This window comes from Sinohyriopsis cumingii, chromosome 3, assembly GCF_028554795.1.
Source record: "Sinohyriopsis cumingii isolate HCF-2022 chromosome 3, ASM2855479v2, whole genome shotgun sequence".
Taxonomy (NCBI): Eukaryota; Metazoa; Mollusca; class Bivalvia; order Unionida; family Unionidae; genus Sinohyriopsis; species Sinohyriopsis cumingii.
The window spans coordinates 146,789,166-146,814,568 of NC_142963.1; the positions used below are offsets into that span (position 1 = coordinate 146,789,166).

The 25,403-nt window shown below is 34.9% G+C and overlaps 1 protein-coding gene across 1 annotated transcript; it reads left to right on the forward strand.

The window, feature by feature from the left end:
• Positions 1–770: 770 nt before the first annotated feature.
• On the forward strand, positions 771–24,953 carry LOC149804087 (tryptase-like). Its single transcript, XM_089954035.1, has 8 exons — positions 771–1,088; positions 13,503–13,661; positions 14,375–14,485; positions 16,539–16,719; positions 17,328–17,433; positions 19,125–19,392; positions 20,952–21,097; positions 21,961–24,953. The coding sequence occupies exons 1-8, from the start codon at positions 986–988 to the stop codon at positions 22,138–22,140; spliced, it is 1,254 nt and encodes a 417-aa protein (XP_089810161.1). The 5' UTR covers positions 771–985; the 3' UTR covers positions 22,141–24,953.
• The last annotated feature ends 450 nt before the right edge of the window (positions 24,954–25,403 follow it).

Here is a 25,403-nt window from a genome sequence, read left to right on the forward strand (position 1 = left end):
ATGAAATGTGAGTATTGTGTGTGTGTGTGTGTGTGTGTGTGTGTGTGTGTGTGTGTGTTCCACCAAATGTGATAACAAATATAGTAGTCACGAATATGAAACATTTAAGGCGGCTGAAGCAGGTCGGTTTATAATTTTATTCATGTTTAAGTCGACGACAATCTCCAAAGAACTGTTTACTCTATGTAAAACCATGCATACTTGTTCGAAAATGCCCCTCCCCAAAACCCTTGGTGTTTATTCAGGAACAGGCAAATGGATCAACGTTGAACTCCTGTGACCTTTATCCTCAAGGTTAGATGTGCCAACGATACTTTTACATTCCAGCGGTGATCTTCGATAAATTGGTAATTTTTAGCTTGCTCCCGTTTCTGTTATGTCTTTATCTATCCATCTGACCACAAGAAGGCGGTAAGGCACCAGGCATACGGACTACGAACTACGAACTATCGCTTGGCGCAACAATATTTTCATCTGATACTCGGACAGGAAGATACGTTTAGTAACTCTAGTGTTTGGCCCTGATTTTACTGGCGCCCCTAAGAGTGGGAGTGTTCGCTGGGAATGAATGGGTACCATTTTTGGATAAGGTGAGATAACAAACATTTAATGAATGGCTGGAAGAGTGTGAAAGGAAAATCCTTATCTCCTACAAGTTTTATATTTTCATAAGATTATTGATGTCTTGACAGGTGGGACGGGCTTGCTGAGATTGGTCTAAATTATATAAAGAGACACACCGCGAACAAAACTAATTTATCAGCGTTGAGTCAACTTGACTAATTACAGATTAATATACAAGAGTTTGTCGTTCTGCGTTTTTGACCGTTGTCTCTGCGAACCTTTATGTATTTTGGTATTTCATCTGAGGCGTTTAATTGTTGATTTTTGGAAATACAGTTTTGTGCTGAATACTCGTTGACGAAGATTTATATATTTCTCTGAAGTCTTGAACATTTTCCAACGCTTTTGTCAGCACGTTTAGATGAAGATTCTGCAATCGTCCACCAAGAACAAGAAAACATTTGCTAAGATGGTTTTCACAGGATGTATGTCTCTTTTCTGGCTGGTCATCTATCTGCCGACAGGTAAGTGGATTTATTTTTTTCATAGGTTTTTCTCACCGCCATGGACATTTTTTATTGCTGAGTCCTATATAACAAAAGAACATATATAACAAAAGAACATTCCGGCTTGAAAACAATTTTTCCAAAATAACAGAGGTTTCGTTTTTTAAATTGTTTGTATTTATAATAAAACTATTTTATCAAGATATCACAGATTTAATATACAAAAAATATTTAAATATCTAATATATTCTGAAATTGTTCATAAAGAAATAGAAAATAAGCCAATACAAATATGTTCGACCCCGTCAGTGATGGAAGTCCGTAACAAAGAAATTATGCACCAACCTTCGAGCTACAAATAATGATGGAGGTTAGCTAGATTTTTGAAACAAAATAACTTTGGTAATTTCACATTGGGCAGTCTCTAATAAGTCCCTTATAAGTAATTTAATTTAATTTTTATCCATAACAATATTTTGTGGGGATTTTGTTAACAAAAGACATTTCGATATCCCCAAAACTTTGCAAGACAAGATTTACTTTCACCTAAAGGAAAATATAACATGATAAAGCAGGCCAGTCAAAAAGGTCAATTAATGTTTTGGAAGGATTATCCACAGATAAGCAAACAAAATATGGTGCGGTTACACATACTGTTACTATAGCAATGGTTGCTAATTCCAAACGCCATCTCCACCTTTTATTTTGTATGATCATACACTCAGAATTAAAATTATGATCACGATGGGATCCAATCAGTCAAAATGAAACATGGTCATTTTCAAGTTTTAATCTTTCAAAACAGATATTCTTGTCGATTACAAGCTCCATTATAGAAATATATTAATTAACAACAGTATTACTTTCGTTCAAGTTAATTTATCGCTAGAAATCTGTTATTATAAGCGGGTTCGAGCCCCGACCGAGCTACACAAAAGACATAAAAATGGTACTTACAGCTGCCTCGCTTGGCGCTCAGCATTAAAAGGTTAATCTTAGGACTGGTCGGCTTTGTGTCAGGATAATGTGACTAGGTGGGTCATCGTGCTACATGTCTTCGGTATGATGCCCCAGTGCTAGACATCACTATAAACTGTCACACTGCTGACATAGTAGCGATATTAATGAACAATTGTTAAAGCTACGTTAAAAAACCAAATCATACACACGCCGTTATTAGCAAAAATTATTCATCATTCAGAATATAAACGTCTTCACCTAAACACTTAAATATCCCATTCGCAGAGGCACCATATATATATATATATATATATATATATATATATATATATATATATATATATATATATATATATATATATATATATATATAGAGAGAGAGAGAGAGAGAGAGAGAGAGAGAGAGAGAGAGAGAGAGACAGACAGACAGACAGACAGACAGACAGACTTTACTTACTCATTTCAATGTTTAAGTTTATAACAGTATGACATGGTAATGCTGAACTTAAATTGTTTCTAGTGTTAGTAAGTTAGCCCAACATTAATTAGGAGGGTTTGATTTTGATGAACAAAAAGAGACTCAAACGCAATTCTTCACTTACGATTGAACGATTGCAGAAATATTCTAGAGGTACATCTCAAATATGATCCACAGAGAAAAGAACTGTTTTGCTTTTAATCTAGCTTACCTGCGCTATTTCCGAGTTAGAGTTCTGGATTAATCTATCTTTATGGGGAAATATATACATATACATAAGTCCGCTTCCTCTTTTGCTTTTACTCGCTCGCTGGGAAATTTGCAACTAATTAATGCTTGCCATACATAACAGCTACTAGCCACAAAGAGCAATCCATTTTTATGTTACAAAGACAATAGAATAATGGATTAATACGAATAAGCCCACAAAACGTCAGCTTTTTATCAGAATACGGTACACATTATACGATATGGATTTTGTTATAGACGAGATGTGAAAATGATCTTAACACTGAATGACAATTAATATTCTTTACAGTGAAATATGAAGTACCTAAGACATGTTATGTCTTCGACTGTATTTACACTACTTTTAGAAAATAAAAACTTTTTTATCCGTAATAGATTTTACCAAATATGAACAGATTCATTTTAGATTTTTAATTAAAATTTTTTACTTAAAATAACCTGCGTTGAATTTTGTAAAAATGTCAACTTGTAAGGGTATAAAACATTTTGTACATGTTTACAGTGTAACAAAATGTACACTGTAAGGGTATAAAACATTTTGTACATGTTTACAGTGTAACAAAATGTACACTGTAAGGGTATAAAACAAGGCTTTTGAAGACCGCATATGTCTAAACGAGTGATGCAATTAAATTAATTATTTGTTTCCTTCTTTGGATTACTTGTAATGATTTCCCTTCTTAGGGTCATATCTGTAGAACGGTGAGTCATAGAACATTTTTTGGTCCGGCTTTATACGTCATACTTGGGATAGTTTATCATCATTACCAAAACAAATACTAAGGCATATTTTCTTGCGAAAGTGGAAAAAACAAACATTAATGGAAATAAGTTCCTTAAGATTTGCATCCTAGATCATTCATCTTGATGTAAATCTTTTTTTTCTTATTTTTTACTGTTGTGCCAAGCCTTGCTTTAAAAATTTGAAATATTTGGAGGAAAAAATCTAATTAGAAGATTTGGAGATTCGTTAAATTTTAAACTGTGGTAAATTAGAATAATTTTCTACCTGAAATGTGGATTACCTGAAAGCTTGTATATAGAGTGGTAAATCATTTGAATACATTAAGCCCGTTCAATAAAAAAAAATGTTATGAAAAACCTCAGTCATTGGTTTATATATTATCTTAGACATATATATGGAAACAGATTGTTTGACAGAAACAACGTGTCCTTCCTAAATGATAATTAGCATACAATATTTAGTTAAACCTGAACAGTAAATGCAAGTCATTAGGACGAAAATGTCTAAATCTTTAAAAATAAATATTTACCTTTGCAAATGACCTTTGCAATGACCCTAGCACCTGAACAAAGAATATATGACACATGTACTTCCTTGATCAGGGCCCACCCAGTCCCATTATCCTGACACCAAGCCTATCAGGGCCCACCCAGTCCCATTATCCTGACACCAAGCCTATCAGGGCCCACCCAGTCCCATTATCCTGACACCAAGCCTACCAGGGCCCACCCAGTCCCATTATCCTGACACCAAGCCTACCAGTCTTAGCACTAACCTCTTAATTCTGAGCACCAAGCTAGGCATCTGCTATTACCATTTTTATAAGTCTTTGGTATGACTCGGCCAGGGATCGAACCCGCGATCTCCCGCATCCGAGGAGGACACTATAACCACTAAGTGTACCGGAACGATCCTTTTCATTGGTACATTTTATATACATATAGATGAATATGAAAACAGACCTTTTTAAAAACGAAATCGTACTAAGAACGCTTATTCGGTCCTGCATTGCAAAATGAATCAGATTCGTTTGGTTTGGTATTTCGCGGCACAGGAACGTAAGTAGGCTATTTAGTGCCATTGCAATTGGAATAAAGTGCCGTGCAAAAGGACACACCACAGTAGCCAACATAATCAGGTCCGATGTAGGATTCGAACCCAAACCCTTAGATCCCAAGTCCTACCATCTAATCAGTGAGCCACTGAGTCTCCAATTGGGATAGCATCTTATATATTGCACCTGTTTTAGTTGCTTTGACATACAAAATTGCAATTGTGCAACTTAATTTACCATCTTCCATATATTTCATCTACTGGTGTGCACTTTGGAGCTTCAATCGGACAAATCCTTTTATGACAAACCTATCAAAGTCCCGAATCTTTACGACAAAATAATATAATTACTTTGATCACAAAGGAATGCGCATACTGGGAACTAAAAACATGTATATTTCCTCAGTTCTATAAATATTATGTCCGTTACAATATGGGATTAAACTCGAATTGATAACCTGGTAATACGAATATTAGCGATACGACGAAAACAATAAAATTAGTAATATTGATTCTAGAATCGGCAGTCGATAATATAATTTTTCCAACTACCTAACAATTACTCGAAATTATTGTGTTACCAAACTGAATATACATACTGGAAGTGACAGGAACTTTACATAATACTGGTCTTCCAATATTTCTGAAATATAACCCTTGTGGTAATACTGAAATATAACCCTTGTGGTAATATTGATACTTTAAATAAATCCTATATTATTATCTACCAGAATTATCATTTTACTTTCATTTTCATTTTTTAATTAAGATGATTCGACAAACTTTATGCTGTTCATTTTAAATTACCGGTATTTATATAAGTATGTCGTCTTTTATTGAGTGTCGGATCAATTTACAACATAACTACATGAAAGGTCACTGACAATTGTGTAAGACATAAGACACATGCTATGTACAGTCTTATTAAACATTATTGGAGACTATTTACTGTTTGCAAAACAACAACTCGCACCAAGCATTCTTCATCCACACAGGCAGATTTCTTTCTTTTATCATTGAATAAAGTAAAAATACTACAAAATTATTTGTTCTGGTTTATCAATAAAATTGGTATTCCACCTTTGCCAATCTCATACGATACAGGTACCACAAATAAATATTCTTTTCAGGAGTGTATTCTACAGAATCAGACAGATGAAAATTACTTTACTCCTGAACTATAGCTATATAAGATCATTGTAGCTGAGTATGCCTATATGAACTTCAAAGCATGGCTTTGTATATCTCATCGCTGAGTTCAATGCCTGAATTTAGGCAAAATTAGTCAAGTTTGATTAATAGAAAATGCCTTTTAAAAATGTTCCAACTGCATTGATATTTTATATTAATCTTAATTGTATTGCTTTTGGAATTGTCTTATTTATATCAAACAACATGTCATGACACTCAGAAAATAACACGTTTGAAAGGCATAACACAAATATTTTTTCCCTATGAATGAATAGCTTTCAAAATTCATTTTTAATGACAATACATAGCTTGAATAGTTATAAAGCATTCTTATATCAATTAAAAATTTCATTCAGTTAAGTTTAGAATCATTTAAACACCAGTTCAGTGCACGTTCACTAAAATAAATCCATACCAAGTGCACTGCATATCTTTTCGTGAATATTTTAGGATCATGCAAGAGAATCATTAAACATTTTCTTGTCCGTTTTACTTGCAGCAAAAATAAAGCGCGTTTTATATTGTAGGAAAAAAGGGTAAAGTTAACGGAAATTAGGTTAATCAATTAATTCCCTTCGCAAATTTTGAAAGCGTGCGACATCCTACCGGCATCTTCGTCTTTGGTGTTTTAAAAATCTTGTAACCTGCTCTGAAAGTGCTGTCAATATCGACTCAGATAATGTCATTTGTGACTAAAGGTCATTTCTTCGTAGCGATAATAATACTTGTATACATTAAACAAGAATCCCTCCACTATAATTTTATTTATCTAGCAGATGGTACACAATATCTGTCGATTTTCGAGTTCGATCCTCACAGTTGTCCCATTGACTGTATCTAAAATTATTAACAGAAGAGTCATTTTGAATTTCTTAACTGATTTATATATCCATCCTAATTAAAAAAAACCCACAAAAATAAACAACAAAAAACCCACAAACAGTTTATCTGATCTTTTTCATTAAAAAAAATGAAAATGAATTTTATGAAGTCTTAATATACCATGAAAGTTCTAGTAGATCAACGGCATAGAAAGCAATTCTGCCCTCCTCCCCACGCCAAAACCTAATTATGCCTCCGCTCCGAAACAAAATGTTGTTTGATGGGAATTTTGGGTGCCTATTGGGCCTGGCTGGGGTTTGCTTGGGTGGTTGCTAAGCCACTGCAATAGATGCATCGCACTCCTGTATCATACATTAAAATCTTGGCCTCTATACCGAACAGTCTTGGGCAAAACTGCCCACGAATGAAAGGTACAGAAATATATTCATTCATTCATTCATTCATTCATTCATTCATTCATTCATTCATTCATTGAATTACTTATGATTCAAGACCGTTACCCTTTAGGCATATTCGCTGTATCAGTAATAAATTCCACAAATTTGTTAAGCAGCTATTTCCGATAGGATTGTCTATCTGAGCCAAGCTTCCAGTGCCATTCAGGAAGAAACCCGTGGTGCTTGAAGCAACAAACTCGAAATAATCAAACACACCGAACCTGTTAGATACTCAACTTTACGACCCTCGTAAGTATATTTAACATGTCTTCTTACATGCCATACGACGTCGAGCTAAAATTGTCAGCATATTAACATCGGGCTGATAAAAAAATTCAAAGTTAGTCATTTACCCGAGTTTGATCGCATTCCTATCATACCTATGTTGATTAACATATAGTATTGTACTGTCATAGCCCTAAAATTTGATGTTTTTCAAAAACAAAATACGTGGAGAAAATATAATTTGCGGAAAAATTAAATGGCACCTTTTACTAAATTATTGTAATTTTTTGCTGTCTTTAAATTTGGTAATAATTTCGCAATATGAAATTCGTAATATCGTAATTCTGTCAATATATTTTTGCAATACGAAACTCATTTTAGCCAGACGTTTTAATTTGTAATTTGTTGATGCTTTTGTTAGTTAGGCGTTATGACATACATACATACATACATACATACATACATACATACATACATACATACATACATACATACATACATATATACATACATACATACATACATACTTCCTAGAAAGTCTGTTCGCCACTCAGTTATTACTGCCTAATTAATAATTGAAATTAGGCATATTAATTGCTTAAATTCTTCTTCTTATCATTATCATCATCATCATCATCATCATCATCATCATCATCATCATCATCAAATACCCTCAGTGAATCAAAGGAGATAATAGCCTTGCATAATTTTATCAAAACCAAAACTAATTTACCATCTCAAAAATAACAATTTAGCGCTATATTTTCGAAGTGGATAGACGCGTAGCTACCTAATGGACTCACGGTATTAATTCAGTTCCCATAGTAAACCTATGCAAAACCCATGATATTAAAAATTCAATAACTTAAATTTTTTAAATGCTCATAATCAAACCTATATTTATCAGTATAGATGAAACCTGGATGTCAGCTTCTGTATAGAGGGAAGGATATGAGCCGCGGCATTTTCTGAACCTGTATGTGTTTGAAATATGTGGTTTCAATTCCGCACCAAAGAGTCAGGTGCTAATTTTAGTAATGAGTGTTCCAAATTCAAGACTGTTAAAGGACTGAAATTCCATCAATAAAACAATGTCTCTATTTTTTCACTTACAAATAGGATAAACTCTCAAAAGGTTCTTTTTCCTTCAACATAACTTACATTATTAACCAATCCTGGTCAGCCAAACCCATATATACTCTATTTAAGGTTCACCCATTTCCAGGCTGGTTCCCATTTTTCCATACCATTCGTACTGTGTATACTAATGTCTCAGTTTTGCACAGCGACGATGATGCTTTCATTTAAAAGAACTAGTCGTAGCAAACCAGTTATAAAGCATGTTAAATGTGTCTACAATGTTGTAATTACCCGAGTTTTGGTTTTACTTACCCTTGTACAAGTTAACTTCGCACCTTTTTATTGCAACCGGCGACCTTTCCTATGTATAGATTGTCGCCATATTTAAAGGTTCTTTACGTGTAAAACCACGATTAGTTCGTACCGTGAAGTATTTGTGTGTGTGAATTTTTGGATTTTTAACGTAGCTTTTATCATTTTTTCAGTCATATCGCAACGATATTTAAAGTATTTGTATCATTTTCGTCACTTTCCGATGCAAGGAAAATAACTTCAACTCTGAAAGAGACTCGGGTGTAAACTCTGAAAGAGACTCGGGTGTAAACTCTGAAAGAGACTCGGGTGTAAACTCTGAAAGAGACTCGTGTGTAAACTCTGAAACAGACTCGTGTGTAAACTCTGAAACAGACTCGTGTGTAAACTCTGAAAGAGACTCGGGTGTAAACTCTGAAAGAGACTCGGGTGTAAACTCTGAAAGAGACTCGGGTGTAATCGAAATGATGATACTTCTCAAATCGACAAATCCGGCCAGACATACGACAAAAGAGACTCACGTCATAAAAGACTGGCATCAACATTTGAACAATTAATAAATACATGTACTTTTCATTTTATATGCATTTATGCAACCTTTGAATGAAACAAAGCTAAATAAACAAATTATTATGTTTTAGCAGCCTCAAACACTTCGTTTCATTGTCATTCGCGAAGACACGTCAATGAGTACTACAGTTATAACATCCTCGGCATTTTCCGTTCACGCAGGAAAACAAAACAACGCGGATTGACATAATGGTATTTTGAACTGCCCTCAAGCAAGGAGTTCTTATTGCGCTTTAGAAAGAAAAGACACTTCATTGACGTCACAATCACTAAGTAATATATGCAACAGTTTCAGGCGAATGAATCTTCTTTAACTTTTCGCTACATAATTGCACGAATAACATATTTCATCGATTGTTGAAACGTCGAGAGCTATTTCAATACCTGTCATTATATAAGAATATGTTCTTCACACATGTAGCCGGATGTTCGTCCGCATAAAACTTACCAGTATGAGAACTACTAATTTCTAAGTCTCTTTTAGGGGGTAGAAGCTACTCGAATCGCAACGGAAAAGCACAAGTATGTTCCGAATTCAAGTACTTGTGACGTCAATAAATTTATTACGGGGTTAATAAAATAATAAAATAAAATAAAAAACAAAACTACAGCAACAACATCAACAACCCCCAAAAACATGAACAAAACAAATTTTCAATATAATTTGGCTTCGTATAGAAAAGTACACGCCTTAGGAGCATTTCGGGGTATCATGAATAGTTTTGAGTTTAGTAATATTTATTTTGCCGTCTTGAACAATGATAGGTTCTTTGAGTAGAATGCACTAATTTGGAAGACTTATAAAATAGTTCTTCATTTATCTTTACAAACACAATTTATCTTCAATATTTCCCACATTGTTTGACATTGTTGTTGTGTGGTTTTTGTTTTCATTACTGGGTTGCAGGACAAATTTATTCGCGATAGACCATACGTGACCTAGTAACCTCACAATTATATCCATGATGGCGCGTCTTATAGCCTAGACCATCGGCGCGATATTTGTTTAAAAAAAAACGTTAATCGGTCTTATCTTTTAAATTGCTCTGTTTATTTGAGTACACGTTTGATATAAATTTACATTCAATAAGTATAAATTTAACAGAAAATATGAAAATTAGAGTTCGTTTTATTTTTAAGTCAAAACGAGTGAAACATGATAAGAATGGTTGCAAGTTTCTAGCGTTAGTTCGTTTCCTTTCAATTATTTTCTAAGTCAAAGCAACGGTCACTCTTTTGTAATTAAGTTACTCTTCCATAATGCTGCAAACAGAAATTATAGAAATGTCAAAAATCTGTTGGCTATAATTAGAGTGCAAAATCGAGAGATCATAAAGATATTATTGTTTTGGTTATTGTTGTTGTTGTTGTTGGTGGTGGTGGTGGTTGTGTGTGTGTGTGTGTGTGTGTGTGTGTGTGTTTATACCATATAGTGTGATAACATTATGCATATAACCTTCCCATTCTGGTATTCGATACAAGTGTTCACGGAAAATTCTTTTGAAAATGTATTATATCTGGTGAACGAATTTTCCTCGGAAATAATGAGCCATGTTTGCTGCAACTCTTGTGATTATATTTTGCGTCTAAAATATTCCAGCTCTTGATAAATATAGCTTCTGGGTCTATTTCGAATACCAGAAAGGGTGTGTCCTTTGAACGATTACAAAAATGACATTATACTTTTTAAATACGCATTTAGAAAGCCATTTTGACATGGAAATGCTGGTGCCAGAAAGGGTAGTGTTTATTTAGTGTGGGGCGGTGCAAAAGCTAAACCACTCGGTCTAAGAAAGGAGTGTCTATCATAATACTAGCAAAGTACTTTAATGTTGAATCGTCTTATGTTGATACCCTATCAGTGAATGTGATAATAAATCATATATCCACCGATTTAGCATGAAGTAAACTTCAAACGGCTTGCTCGCATTCCTTTCTCTTGGGAATCAATATAGTATTAGCCACTTCAAAAGCATAAAATCACGATTTTGTTCTGCAGATTTATTTTGGCCTACTACAGAGGGGTCGGCTGGTTTCAGATACAAATCTTGCTTTGCAAACAATATTTTGCAGTGTTAAGGTCTTCATTCATAAAACTGGAACGGGCGTTTTACTACCGAGATGTTCTTCGATCGCGGAAAGTCAAGGAATTAAAATGAATGGAATCGGTAAGGTGCTATTAACATTGGATGATGCTATCTCAACAATTGCTGAGGCGTGGGGAGTTTAGCCCGATAAACTGCCTCCAATCTCGTCTGGTCACTGCTATTTATGAAGCAAATCGAGTATCCTTGGACAATACGTGTGTATTATTAGCTAAGGTGAGATATTTTTAGGTTATGGAACATTCCTGGAACGCTTTTAGATGCTTTAGTAACAACTGGCACTTGGAAAATGGGTCTGCAAAATCGCTCACCTGCATAGCTTGAAGACAAGGTTCTTTGACATTATAGATGAGTGGGAGTTTTATCATATATCGTGTGCTGCTTACTACCTTTCCTTTTCAACAATATGCCACTGGATCCTGTAAAATATAATGCGATGTTGTTTCGCTTAAACATTGCATCATTCCTTGCTTGTATTCAGCAATTGCGTCATTTTCATTTGTGAAATAAAACGAAATTTGACTTTTGTGGAAAAGAGAATAACTGAAACAATATCATATAAACATACTAAAAGGAACCACTTTCTATGATATAAAAGATACCAAAGATAAACGACTGAAATACTGTACTTCCATACATATGTTCCTTTGATTAATACATGGCTCTGTGAGTGCTCTTAGCTATCAAATAGCACTGTGACTCTTAATATCAGTGTTACAGGCAAGGATTGTCATATCGAGCGAATCAAGCACCTGCGTGAGCCTGGCTTGATGCCGATTACTTTCCCTATGTCTATGAACTTCAAGACAACAGTAGTTGTCAACTAAAACGTTCTTAAACATGCAAACGCTCCAAATATTTTCTCTAATCGCCCAATGACAGCACATCACGAAACTCTAATTTTAGACTTGCTTGGTTTTCTCATGGTTCACATTTGTATGACTCATTCGTAAGATCTCTCAAGCTGAATATCAGTAGATCATGCCAATATAAAACACGACCCAAACACCCTATATAATAATTATTCCTATCTCAAATTACTAAACACATAAACTGAAAAATATAAAGCGAATCCCTGATGTTAAGAGCTTAGGAGACTAATCCATGCTGTCAAAATTCCTCCTGAATGCTGTACATTATGATGTCTGCTAAGAAATATCTTTCAGACACCGACTCTGACTAGTCAATAAATAATCACTAAAGTTGAACAAAACTAGAAACGGAGTCTTGAATACCAACAGCACATACCATAAGTTTACTAAATTAAAATCGTGACAATCTGACAAAACAAATTAAGGAACGAGACGGACATAAAGAACTTCAATTCAAAGCATATATATTGTAATGAATAACAATGATATTGTGCAATTATTTGTAACGATTATATTATAATGGCATATGAAAAGTGTAACTAAGAATATAACGGTTTTGAAATGTATACAAATCAACAGCAACAAAATACAATTAGCCTTCAAACACGTGCTAACTTATTTATATAAATAAAAATCTTATTTGTACTTTAAAATTATTTTAAAAAACCCACACACGCGCCTTTTTCACCTAATATATGATCAGTTAATAGAATCGATGACAGTAATTTGTAGGATTATGTCTCTGGCTTTTTCCATTATATATATAACACATTGAAAACAACATGAAGATATATCTTGTATATGTGACACCTAAAATATTTCTATTACATGCTATTAAATAATTCTAGTGAAGTGTGTGGTAAGTAGAGCATGTTGACTTTGCTCTATGGTATTTTGAACTAGTTTAAAAACTCTCTAACGTGTTATGAATGTTTTGTTTCTTCAAAATCACACACACACACACACACACACACACACACGCCTGTATTAAATTAAATTTTTAATATTTTACAGCTGAGAACTACATCAGCAGAGATCGCAAGCTCTGGGAATCTTAATTGTGCTAATATATCAGTAGAATTTAAATATACTTTTGATTGTTGTTACAAATATAACCAAATCTTCCGAGTTACGTAATAACGCTTAAACTGAACAGATTCAATGAAGCCGTCACCACAAGGCGATGCGTTTTCCCATATTTCACGTGATTTGAATAATCTTACACGAATCAACAAGTTGCCCTTGCCCGCTGTAAGTTTTAATCTATTCACCTCTTTGCTTTTCATGCGTGTTTTCAATAATTATGTTGCAGGCTATATGACGCCAGTAGCCCCACCTACATTGTGCGAGACAGTTCTTCTCTTCGGAAGGTGTGGAAGGAGCTGCACCCTAGAGGCCGTGCACGCTTGGGGAATTCCGCTTTGCTATGGTTCCACTTCCGGTCCTAAATGCTGTGCAGACGATAGTGCATGTATGTTGATAGACCTCTAGTATGATTTTATAATTTAAATTAGAATTTTAATATAATAATCTGTATGTCCATTGTGTTCCTGATACCATCAAAATATTTAGTCAAAGCTAATATTTATTTCACGTTATTTTATAATGACACTCCTAGCATGCAAGTGTGCATTTTAAAATTTGATTACACTTGCTCTGTTTCACCTCGAAAAATTCATACCAATTGAAATTTTATTTGAAGGATTGTATCATAGCTTCATAAGAATGTCTGTTCTTTGACGATATATATTATTGCACGCGGAATAATTCTTTGAGTCCATTGTGAGATCTGTTTCCGGTTCATTAATTTCAGAACAATGTTTTCTTGTCAACACCCTCAAGCTTTCTAGTTGCACGTGCATCAGAAAGGTGACATTATGCTAAGAATAGAGCAGAATAATTTTAAATAAATTTAACTTACGTTTTATAACAATCAAATTTTATACCCCTCCAAAATTTGTTATTGTTTAAATTACCATATCATGAAACGTTTCTTCAGTGACTTGTCTGTAATACGAATTGCAGCATGTTTCCACAAATAAAAGTCATGCCTTGAATATTCAAGATTATTTTATAAATGTATGTCATTAACAACAAAATATTTTGCCTTCTCTATAATAATTATTAAAGAACCATTATTTCTTAAATGGCAATACTTTATAAATGGAACACCTATATTTACAGACTCTGGGGCCAGAAGCGAAGATTCTGGAGTAATATTAACAACTACTACAGCCACAATGTTAGTAGAAACGCCCACGGCATTACAGAGTGACCATCCACAAGGCATACAAGGTAAATCGATTTCCAAAATCACCAGTGTATGTAAGTATAAAATTTAGCGTCAGCAATTGTTTAACACTCGCTTTAAGCAACTATGGTTACTAACGGTTTCGATCTCGGGTTCAAGGAGATCCAACGATAAGTGGTCCTCGATATAAGGTTCATGGATTCCATTAAGTTTTCCAATATCCGCCAACTCGATTCAGAGTTCCCGTCATAACTACCATGAGTGCATTAAATAATGAACGACGTACATGAAACAATAATGTTCAAGCGTTACTAAAAAAAACTTTTTACACATGGTCATTTAAAGACCTCTAAAGTTACAACAAGTTCTCATGGACTAATACTAAAAACATTACACAATCAGCAGCAATGATATCACGTCCAGAAAATCATTTGATATATGCATGCTTTCAGCAATGGACTGGTCGATTTAGAGGAGGGGGGAAGGAGAGGGGGAAGGGGGAGTGAGAGGGGAAGGGGAAGTGGATGGGAAGGGAGAGCTTTAGGACTCGAGTTCAACAGATGGGATATCATTTTATTACTATTCATTCAAAGCATAGTTGTGTTGCGAACCATTCCTTTGGAACTATAAGCCATGCTGGTATATGCTGAATGTGATATGTGCAAGACAAATTTTGGCTAAGAAGCCTTTGAAAGATTAGAACTCTTGGATGCAAAACATACAAAACGAAATGACAGAACTATAGATGATAGCATCGGCTTTTCTACAACTAAGCTTTGAAACTGTTAAAAAATATCGTTTAATTTGCTTTCCTGAATGTATTATTCTTCCCCTCATTTAGACGATGGCTGTGAATAATTCATTAGTAACCACATTATTAGAGTGTAATATAGATTTTGGCGGCAGCCAATTGTGTGTTTTATCAAGTACGGAGCCTAAGCATTCTTTTATTGAGAATATTTTTCTTTACGGTGAACATGATTTAGAATGTTCTTATGATATGTCACTATAGACAATTTTTATTTCTTTGAAGAATCTGGTTTATGTATGATGTTCTGACCATTCTTACTATTGTGTATCCATCCATCCATCCATCCATCCATCCGTACGTACGTACATACGTATATGTATATACCCATCCAGTCATCCATCCCTCGATCATAACACACACACACACACACACACACACACACACACACATACATACATACATACATACATACATACATACATACATACATTCATGCATGCATGCATGCAGACAGACAGACCGACTCCTTGATTTTCTGAATCCCATTTCGAAATATTTGTCCGCTTTTTATGTTAAACTACATGCCTCCGGAGGGTATGTATATCGACTTATCTACATAGTATTGTCACGTGACCTGCAGGTTCTCAAATCACTCTACTCTTTTATGATTTATTTCCTTGAATGCGTTTGCATGCACACGAAGACAGTCTATTGTAGAGATGTTAGAATAAATTACTTGAAGGGCTTTTCCCAGGTTCTTCTTCCACCAGTATATTTGATAGAGGAAGCACCCAGGATGACTCCGGGAAGAACCACAGATACACGGAAAGCTAGGGCATGTTTTCTCACATCCTCACGCTCGTCAAGGCGCGACTCCAACTCGCGCGGAAAGAGATGAGATGTGTGCGAGAACTGTCAAGGAGAGCACGTTTGACAACTCGGACAGTAAAGAAGCAAGAACGCTCTGTATACAACGAGTTAAAGGGAAAGTATTCAACAGGGTAATCCAGCACAACAGTTATGTAGACGATGTTAAGATGAACATCCATCAATATAATCAAATATTTGTCTAAATATTTACACATTTTTAATGACTGTCGTTGCTGTGTACAAAAAGGTTCTACAATTCCACAGTGTTGCGAAATAATCCACAAGTGTGGCACAACACTAGGATTATGGTATTCATTTTTCTGAATATATGCAAATTGTTATAGTTTGTTTCAATTTGATGTTGTTCTTCTTTGTATTTTTTTTTACATTACCGTTAAAAGCTAAACCTTCTACAACAGCTGGATTTTTTAAAACACGATTCAGATTGAATATTGGTTCCATTTTGCTCCTTTCAGATATAGTTTGCGGAAACCCTCACCAGCCGACCCGATTGAGACGAATTGTGGGAGGCTCGACAGCACCACGTGGTGCGTGGCCATGGCAGGTGTCGCTGCGATTCTTCGATGGGCAGTACCCATGTGCTGGGGCTCTTATTGGAGACAAATGGATCGTGACGACCGCTCATTGCTTCAAAAGGTGAGATGATTTCCTGACATGCAGGCAAATAAAATCGATTGTCAACCGAAAAGCCATAATTTTTTCGAAACAATATTCAGAAAAACCAGGCGATTTTCAAATTATGTTGCTATCAGATAAATTGATGAACGCTTTACTGTTGGCGAGGATTATCTTGACCTTGAATACTGAAAGAATCTCATCACTAAGACTTGTGGCACACATAATAAAAACAATTTTGAAAATTTTCAAATTTTTCAAACATATAATGTTTTTTTCTCGTTTTGGTAATTATTTATAGTATCTGCGTCATCGCAATGAAAAAAAGCACAATTTGACATTGCAAATGGTTACAAGAACTCAATTTCTATGTCACTACACAGAAACATAGTTATCGTGTCCAATACATATCGCCGTTAATTTGCGGTCATAATTAGATTACTCCTAATACCAATTCTCAGAGCGTACTTTCTCGTAATCTCAGACGACTTAAAAGTCATACCGCGTTGCCGTTGTTGCGGTTGTTATTGTTAATGATGGCAGTGAAAGTAACAGCTGTAGGAGGAAAATATTTAGGAAAGGGAGAAAAATATTTATTTATTTATTTATTTATTTTTATTTATTCACAGCTCTTTCAACAGCCCCATGTTTTGGAGAGCATATGTTGGAGAAACTCAATTATCGTTCGATAGCTCCTCGGGGCAGAAATCTTTCGAGATACTTCGCATTATAAAGGTACATACAAAGCCATTTGAAGCGCTGTCTTATTCTCTCTCTCTCTCTCTCTCTCTCTCTCTCTCTCTCTCATATTAGATTATATAACTGCATCTTAAAACCTTTTTGACAGAGAAAAGAGATGGATGTTAGAAATTTCAACACGAGTTCCGTTTCACCTGTTTTAATAATATTGACACGAGTTTCACTTTTGTTAGAACATATTACTGCAGTTGACACACATTTCAAATTTGTTTAGAATACATTACTGCAGTTGACACGAGTTTCGCATGTTTAGTAATTCTGACACGAGTTTCACACTTGTTTCACTTTACCTCAGCCGAAATACAGGTAAAGTTTTTTCCCCCTAAAATACATCATTTTGCCTGGGCTGTCTCTGTCAAATCTCGCATTGCATGATTATTTTACAACATTTAAGATACACTGAGTCACCACACATGCGCCTTTTCCCAATTCGTGGATTTTTCACCGACTGTGTGAATTGTGGCATATTTAGTACTTTCTGGGCTTTTATACATCAATACACTAGACTAGTTCAGATTTTGGTGGTTACATATGAATTGGATTGGGGATTGCATTAGTAAATACATGTAGATAACGCAATATTGCATGTAAATTTAAATAGTTTTTAGAAGGATATGAACTTGTATGGTGTTCCTGTTCTTGAAGTAATGGGCATCGATCGTATCAAAGTTTCAACAGTTTGAGACTGAGAACATTTTTGTCCTGTTAGTTTGCGGATTTTTCGTTATATGTACTTTGACACCCTGGATTATAAAAGAAATATAAATTGTATTAGAATTTAAAACCATAAATCAAACCTTTAATGCACAGTACAGCCGTATCTAATTTTTAAAAGCATAAAAATTTAATTCATGCCCATAGCAAGGAACACATTTCTTTGAGTCTCAGTGGCTACGCCTTTGATCTCGTGACCAGAAGTAGGTGGGTTCTATTTCCACCAGCGAATGGGCCTAGATCCGTCATCGTAGCGCTTACTTACTTGGTTCTGCGCAATAAACCCTTCAGCGTGTTTCTGTGCCGTAAACCAAAGCCAAGCAACGCAACCCCAAGTGCCAGTATCATAGTTTCACCTAAAGCTTGATACTATCAAAGCTTATCTGTACGTACTGGTATAATGTTCATGAAAGTGAATGACCGCTGCAATTCCAGCTGGTGCATTTCATCATTATAAAACAGGCAAGGATGGCTGACAGTTTTGCCTGTGTATCTAAATTCCTCGGAGTTGAGAAACGGCTTGAAAGACAACTGATCGATGAGGTCTCTGCGAAACAATGAATATCCGATGTTCATATTTTGGATATTTTGAAACTGAGGTCAAAGTTTAATATTGCAGTCATTTGGGGTTTTTAATTACTTTATTAGATCCCTGAGTGTTATTATATTTCACGAAAAACACACTGCCTTCATACTATTGCCACAACAGTACTTTCTGGGTTGATCTTGAAACAGTGCTAGAACACCCAATCTGCCATCGAGTAAAGATGATTGGAGAATGGTTATGCATTAGGCGTCGCCATTCTTTTGTCATTAATACATCAACCGACGTTTCATGTTGATAATATAATTTTGCTTTTGAAATCGTTAATGGCTAAATGGTAACTTCGTTAACTGTCTGATTTAAAAATAAAAATAAAATACATTTAAAATTTGGAAAAAACTAATTTCAGCATGAGAATTTCGAAAGCTTGCAACAGCTGCAAAACGACAATGACAACACGACTGGTGATTCACTTAAAATACGTTATGCGCATGACATAGCCCTGGTTGAATTAAAAGAGAGGATCAACATCTTGTCTGGTCAACATCAACCCATTTGTTTGCCGCCAAGCAAACCCCTGAATCGTCTGCAAGAATTCAATCCCAGTACAGATGATTACTTGACAGAAATCGAAACGGATGGAGAATGCTGGGTTACAGGATGGGGAGAAACCAAAGGTAAATACAAGTTTCGTTGTGTTAGCTCATATAGAATTTACTGTTGACGAAAGTGATATGGTGCTGTTTGTTGTTGCTACTGCAGATGTTGTTGCTGTTGTTGGTGTTATCGTTTGTTAAATATATTTTTTAAAACCGGTTTCCTTGCAGACCTATTTATGAAAATGGACAAAGCCATTCTGCGCCAATCATAATGAAATATTTGTTAAAAGCTTTGACAAAATGTCCTTCATAGACAAAATGAAAGCTAGCAATTTAAGGAGAGAACACTTTGCTCCGATTGCGGCCTACAAAAACCAACCTACATACTATTTTTTTTAGCGATTATGCATGTTTAAGGTGGAACTTCAGAGCCAGTTTAAAAATCCTATGGTACACTCACGTCATCTACCGATTAGTCTCATTCAGCCAGGTCTGTCGTGTGACTAGGAGAGAGTGCTAATTTGGTTGTACCCGGCTAGCCCATACAATAGACGGTAAATAATAAAATATGTGTCTGCCAGTTGAGGCGGAGTCCTCAGCAGGGTCCGTGCGAATGATTGAAATTACAACAGTGAGACACCGCTCAGGTGACCTAAGTGGTTAGAGCGTCCGGCTCGGATACGGGAGGTCGCGGGTTCGAACTCGGACGAGTCATACCAAAGACTTATACAAATGGTACTAGCAGCTGCCACGCTTGGCGCTCATCATTAAGAGATTAATGCTAAGACTGGTCGGCCCAGTGTCACGATAATGTGACTGAGTGGGACATCATGCTACATGTCTGCGGCATGATGCCCCAGTGCTAGACATCGCTATAAACTGCCACGTTGCAGATAATGTAGCGAATGACTGAAAAATTGTTAAAGCTACACTTAAAATGCAACACACACACACACACACACACGTTAGAAAGTCGTAGGTAACGGTAATTTAAGGTTACACTAACTTATAAGCTCATCACGTAAAGTGTTCCCAGTCTAATTCTTTATTGAAGCAAGTTATTTTGGGCAGTAAAGTGCCTAATGTAGGGGACACAAACTAAGAGATCACTATTCATGAAAAAAAAGAAAGAACCACCGTGTCCAATATCTGTGGATTTTACATATTAGAGCACGCAGAATGCTAGTTATAAAGTACGTAAAATACTATCGTCATCTAAGTTCAATCTGGATTCTTTTCGGAGGAAGTACAAATTAAAACTGAGTGTATACAATGACCATCCGATTAAATGTTTACAATGATTATCCGATTAGTTATTTGTAAACATTAAAGTATTTTCAAGTTTGTTCATACTTGTAAAGTTAGTTATGACTTTTGAACAATGTTGAATTGAAAGGAAGCCGAAAGTGAACCGAAACGCTTTATAAATATTGTCTTTTTTAAACACACAATTCAAAGTATGTTGCACTATCCAAACTGTGCCTGGTGTTCTATTATGTATCGTAGATACGTAGTCTAAAAAGCATTAAATGCAAAGTATTTTCTTTATAGCATTATGTTGTAAATGTCTTAAAGTTGTTTGCCTGGAAAAGACTGAATATCACGTTTTCATGATACTAATACGCACACTTTTATAGATAAAGAAAATGCAGAACAATTAGCTGGATATCTGCGAGAAGTTCGGGGTTCTGTGATTGGGAAATCGGAGTGTGGAAGACAATGGCGGACATCCTTGTCCGATTTTACCGTCTGCTTCAATGCTGAAGGAAGAGGACCATGTCAGGTCAATATAGCTGACATTACGAATAGATATTTGTCAAATGATGCCATAAGCGTTCGCATTCATCTTCTTTGCCATCCTCGTCCGCTATCTCGTATGGACTATCCTCTCATTTGAATTGTACAGCAAAAATAGATTGTACAAAAGTTTGCATGATGTGCAATGGTGTCTGTGTTAAGAAAAACGAATCAAGCACACACAAGAACAAAACTTTAAGATTCGTTTTGTCTGAGTGTAAATGATAAGTAATGTATATTGCATATGTGACACTGTCTAAATACAAATCACAAATTATTATTTTAATGGCACTACTGCAGGATTGTAGACACTTGCATTAGGAAAGGCATATATCAATGATAAGGACACACACACACGCACGTTGTCTGTTCCTATTAGTGCAGATAATAGCTGATTTTTTTATATCACCAAATGAAACTAGTTGATACAATTGGACTTTCCATTCCAACACAATAACTATATATATATATATATATATATATATATATATATATATATATATATATATATATATATATATATATATATATATAAAAGAGAGAGAGAGAGATTAGTATTGCCTCTCAGGTGCTTGACAGATTGACTGTTCATAATATTGCTTATAATAGCTAATTATTTAATATCACGAAATGAAACAAATTCATACCATGGCACTATTCATTAATTACTAAGTATATATTGCGTGTCAATATGCAAATGTGATTGTGAATATCCACAAAAGTCATAGAACTACATTTTGTAGCGGACACACTCGGGTGGTGTGAGTAATTCATTCACTCGGTCATTATAAAATAGCATATTATTTAATTTCATCAAATGAAACGAGTTGATACCCATTTCTATTTTAGGGAGATTCCGGAGGTCCGTTGTCTTGTCGATACAACGGCCGGTTTTACCTGGTTGGAATTGTATCTTGGGGCCGCGAAGATTGCCAGCATATCGGTTATCCGAGTGTCTTCACCCGGATGTCATCTTACACAGACTGGATTCATCGCATCACTGGAACAAACTCATCAGGCACGGAGTGAATGCACAAATTTTTCGAGATACTAGTTTTGCTTTTATGCAATCGGCAGTCAACCAGTCTGTCATGGACGATGGTGTGATAATGGTTTTGGCTAAAAAGGTTAACACAGATTGAACATATCTGTAATTCCTCATTTTATGTTGTTTTTAAACTATGAGCTGTTACCCACAAGAATTTATGTCTGCCTTGTTCACAATACGAGCATATATGTACTTGATGGAAGAGGATAAAGATTTTCCAAAGCGGTGCAGTAAACGAAGAAATTTTTAAAACTTTGAGTGTGATGCACGCGCTGGACTGTATGTACACTGTGTGGTACGCATCGTAAAACTACCATCTCTTGGTGAAATCATGAAGTAGTAAATATTTGTTGTTTCTTGTGTACACAAATTTATATATTTGTATGAAATATGTGTGCCATTTAATCTTAAATAACACTTGAATATGTTTAATTTATGTTTGTAAACTCATCTAAGTGCTCTCTTCTATGTTTTTAATATTTTCTAAAAAGGGAAGAAAAAAATTAACTTTAAAGAATACAATATTGTGCCTTGCACTTTAATGAGATGTTGTTCTATCTCAAATAGTCGTCGATAGCCATCGGTATTTGGGTTTAAACTAGGCTACTTGACCGACACAGAAGTACCCATTTGCACGGATATGCTCAGAGGTCTAGGTTGCTGTGAAACATCACAGTTCTCTGCACTTAAGTTCAATACAGAAGAGTTCTAGAAGTTATGTTGATTTGATTAATTTTATGCTATATCAGGCGCAATCTAGGTAAACTAAGTGACTATGGTTTGCAAGAACAATTTTACTCCCAATTTTTTAAAAATTATTTTATTGTTATACAATGAACATTTTGGGAAAGAGATCAGTTACTGTTGTAAAATAATTTCAATTTAATTTTGGACCTTGATTAAAAAAAATCTTGGGAAATTCAATTACCTTATACATTATTAATTCATTTGAATTTTCTGAAATATTAGGTTTAAAGGTGCAAATTCTACCTCATCATGATCTTATCCCTTTCTTTCTTTCCTTCCTTCCTTCCTTCCTCTTTTCTTTCTTTCTTTCTTTCTTTCTTTCTTTCTTTCTTTCTTTTTAATCCTCTACATGATCTTTTTTTTCTTATCTTCTAATTTATAAAGAAAATATCTGTCACGTACATATACATTTTTTGGGATACGACTCTATTTACACTGTTTGCATGTGTTATGATTATGTATGACATCTAAGGTACTTACAACCAATGTATGAAAAAGGTGACGTATACCACGTATGCAGTGTTTATGTAACATTCAATATCATTTAATTGTTAAAATATTTTATTTTACAATTCTCAGTGATATAAAAGAAAATATAATGTTCCACATATGGCTAAAATTACATTGTTAACTTTCAACTCTCCGGTGTGGACCTGTCCGTTTATCGGTCCGTCCTTCAATCTGACCGGCAGTTAATCTCTCCCCACCCACATCAACATGGAGTGAATTTTGTTGGAAAGATGAAACCTTTTTTTTTTAACATTGTCCAACATTTCAAAGAGTTAATTAACAGTTTTAGTAAGAGTCAGATTATGTCAATGACATGATATTTTATAGTCTATTGTAGTCAAATTTTACATTACAACGACATGATATTTTATAGTCTATTGTAGTCAAACTTTTACATTACTCGAACATACAAGTTCACCAGTCTCCTACCTGTAACTCTGGTTCTTGTATCGATTGATCAGCAGTAGTCAGATTAACTTTGGTCATTATGTGCCATACATATCAAAATAAGTGGTAAGTCGCCTTTTTCAGTGACACACGGTTTGTTTGAACGTTAGGCTTCTTTTTTATATAACACTTTAAACCTCTCTTACTTGTTATAAGACTTTAAGCCTGTCTTGTCTGTTATAACACTTTACACCTGTCTTTTTGCTCTAACACTTCACACCACTAGTTTCTGTTACAACACTTTAAAGCTCTCCTTTTGCTATAACACTTTATACCTCTCTTGTTTGTTATAACACTCTATACCTCTCTTGTTTGTTATAACAATCTATACATCTCTTGTTAGTCATAGCACTTTACGACTCTCTTTTCTTATCGCACTTTACACACATCTTTTTTGTTATAACACATTACACACATCTTTTTTTGTTATAACACATTACACACATCTTTTTTTGTTATAACACATTACACCTCTCTTCTCATTGTGGCATATACTTCAACAAACAATGTTTTTCTCGAAAAAAAACCCACATGTACCTAACACCGGGATTTATGAAGTATAACGTCGTCTTATCTTGTGCACCAGGATGGGGGTAAACAATATTTTCGTTCGTCCTAAATATAAATATATTAAATTTATTTCAAATATGCATTTTTGACACGTATATAATAAAACGGAGATACGGAGAATTTTATATTATGTCGCAATGTTGGATATGTCGCAATGTTGGCAATAATATATAATAATAATAAATAATGTTACATGTTCATTTCGTTTTCATTGTGGTACTCTTCAAAGGCGTCTATGGGGTCTTTAATTAAATTATTCTGTCTTGACAATAAACAAAGAGATAATTTAATCTCTGAATCGAGAATCATGAATTAACAGAGTTCATAAAGGTGTAAAGGCATAGTTATAAATATATTTATATTTCCATGTTGATATTTAGTGTAAAATATTTGTTCGCTTTCAAATTTGTTTTGCTTTTTATTTTGTTGGCAACGTTGATGACGACCCATGCCGGTGGTGACTTACAAATGTATATATGCTGTAACATAATAACTATTAGCCAATAAAATTCTAATAAAAGTACGTGTCTGACTTTACTCACCTTAAAAATTTGGGGTGGGGGATGAATAGACATACATAGAATGATGGTGAAACAGACAGGCATAAAGAATCGCACCTTGGATATGCCATTTTATCACCCCATTTTATTTATTTCAAATACTTACGCAAACTTAAATTCTTCTAACTTGTACAGTAGATTTTAATCTACAATGAAATTTCCTTAGGTGAGAAACGTATAATCGTCACCATATTATAATCACTGTCATGGCATCCATTAATGCTTAATACATGAATGTATGCAAGCAGTCAGACAGTCAGTCAGTCATACATACGTACGTACGTACATACATACATACATGCGCACGCACTCACGCACGCACATACATACATACATGCATATACACATACATGGGTACGCACGCACACACACACGCACAAATACCTACCTAGCTACCTACCTACCTACTT

Bases quoted from the DNA above. Each gene is read 5' to 3' on its own strand.
- LOC149804087 (XM_089954035.1), top strand. From the start codon at position 986: ATGAAGATTCTGCAATCGTCCACCAAGAACAAGAAAACATTTGCTAAG. The intron at 1,089-13,502 runs GTAAGTGGATTT...ATTATGTTGCAG, and splicing joins GGTCATCTATCTGCCGACAG to GCTATATGACGCCAGTAGCC. The intron at 14,486-16,538 runs GTAAATCGATTT...TGCTCCTTTCAG, and splicing joins CCATCCACAAGGCATACAAG to ATATAGTTTGCGGAAACCCT.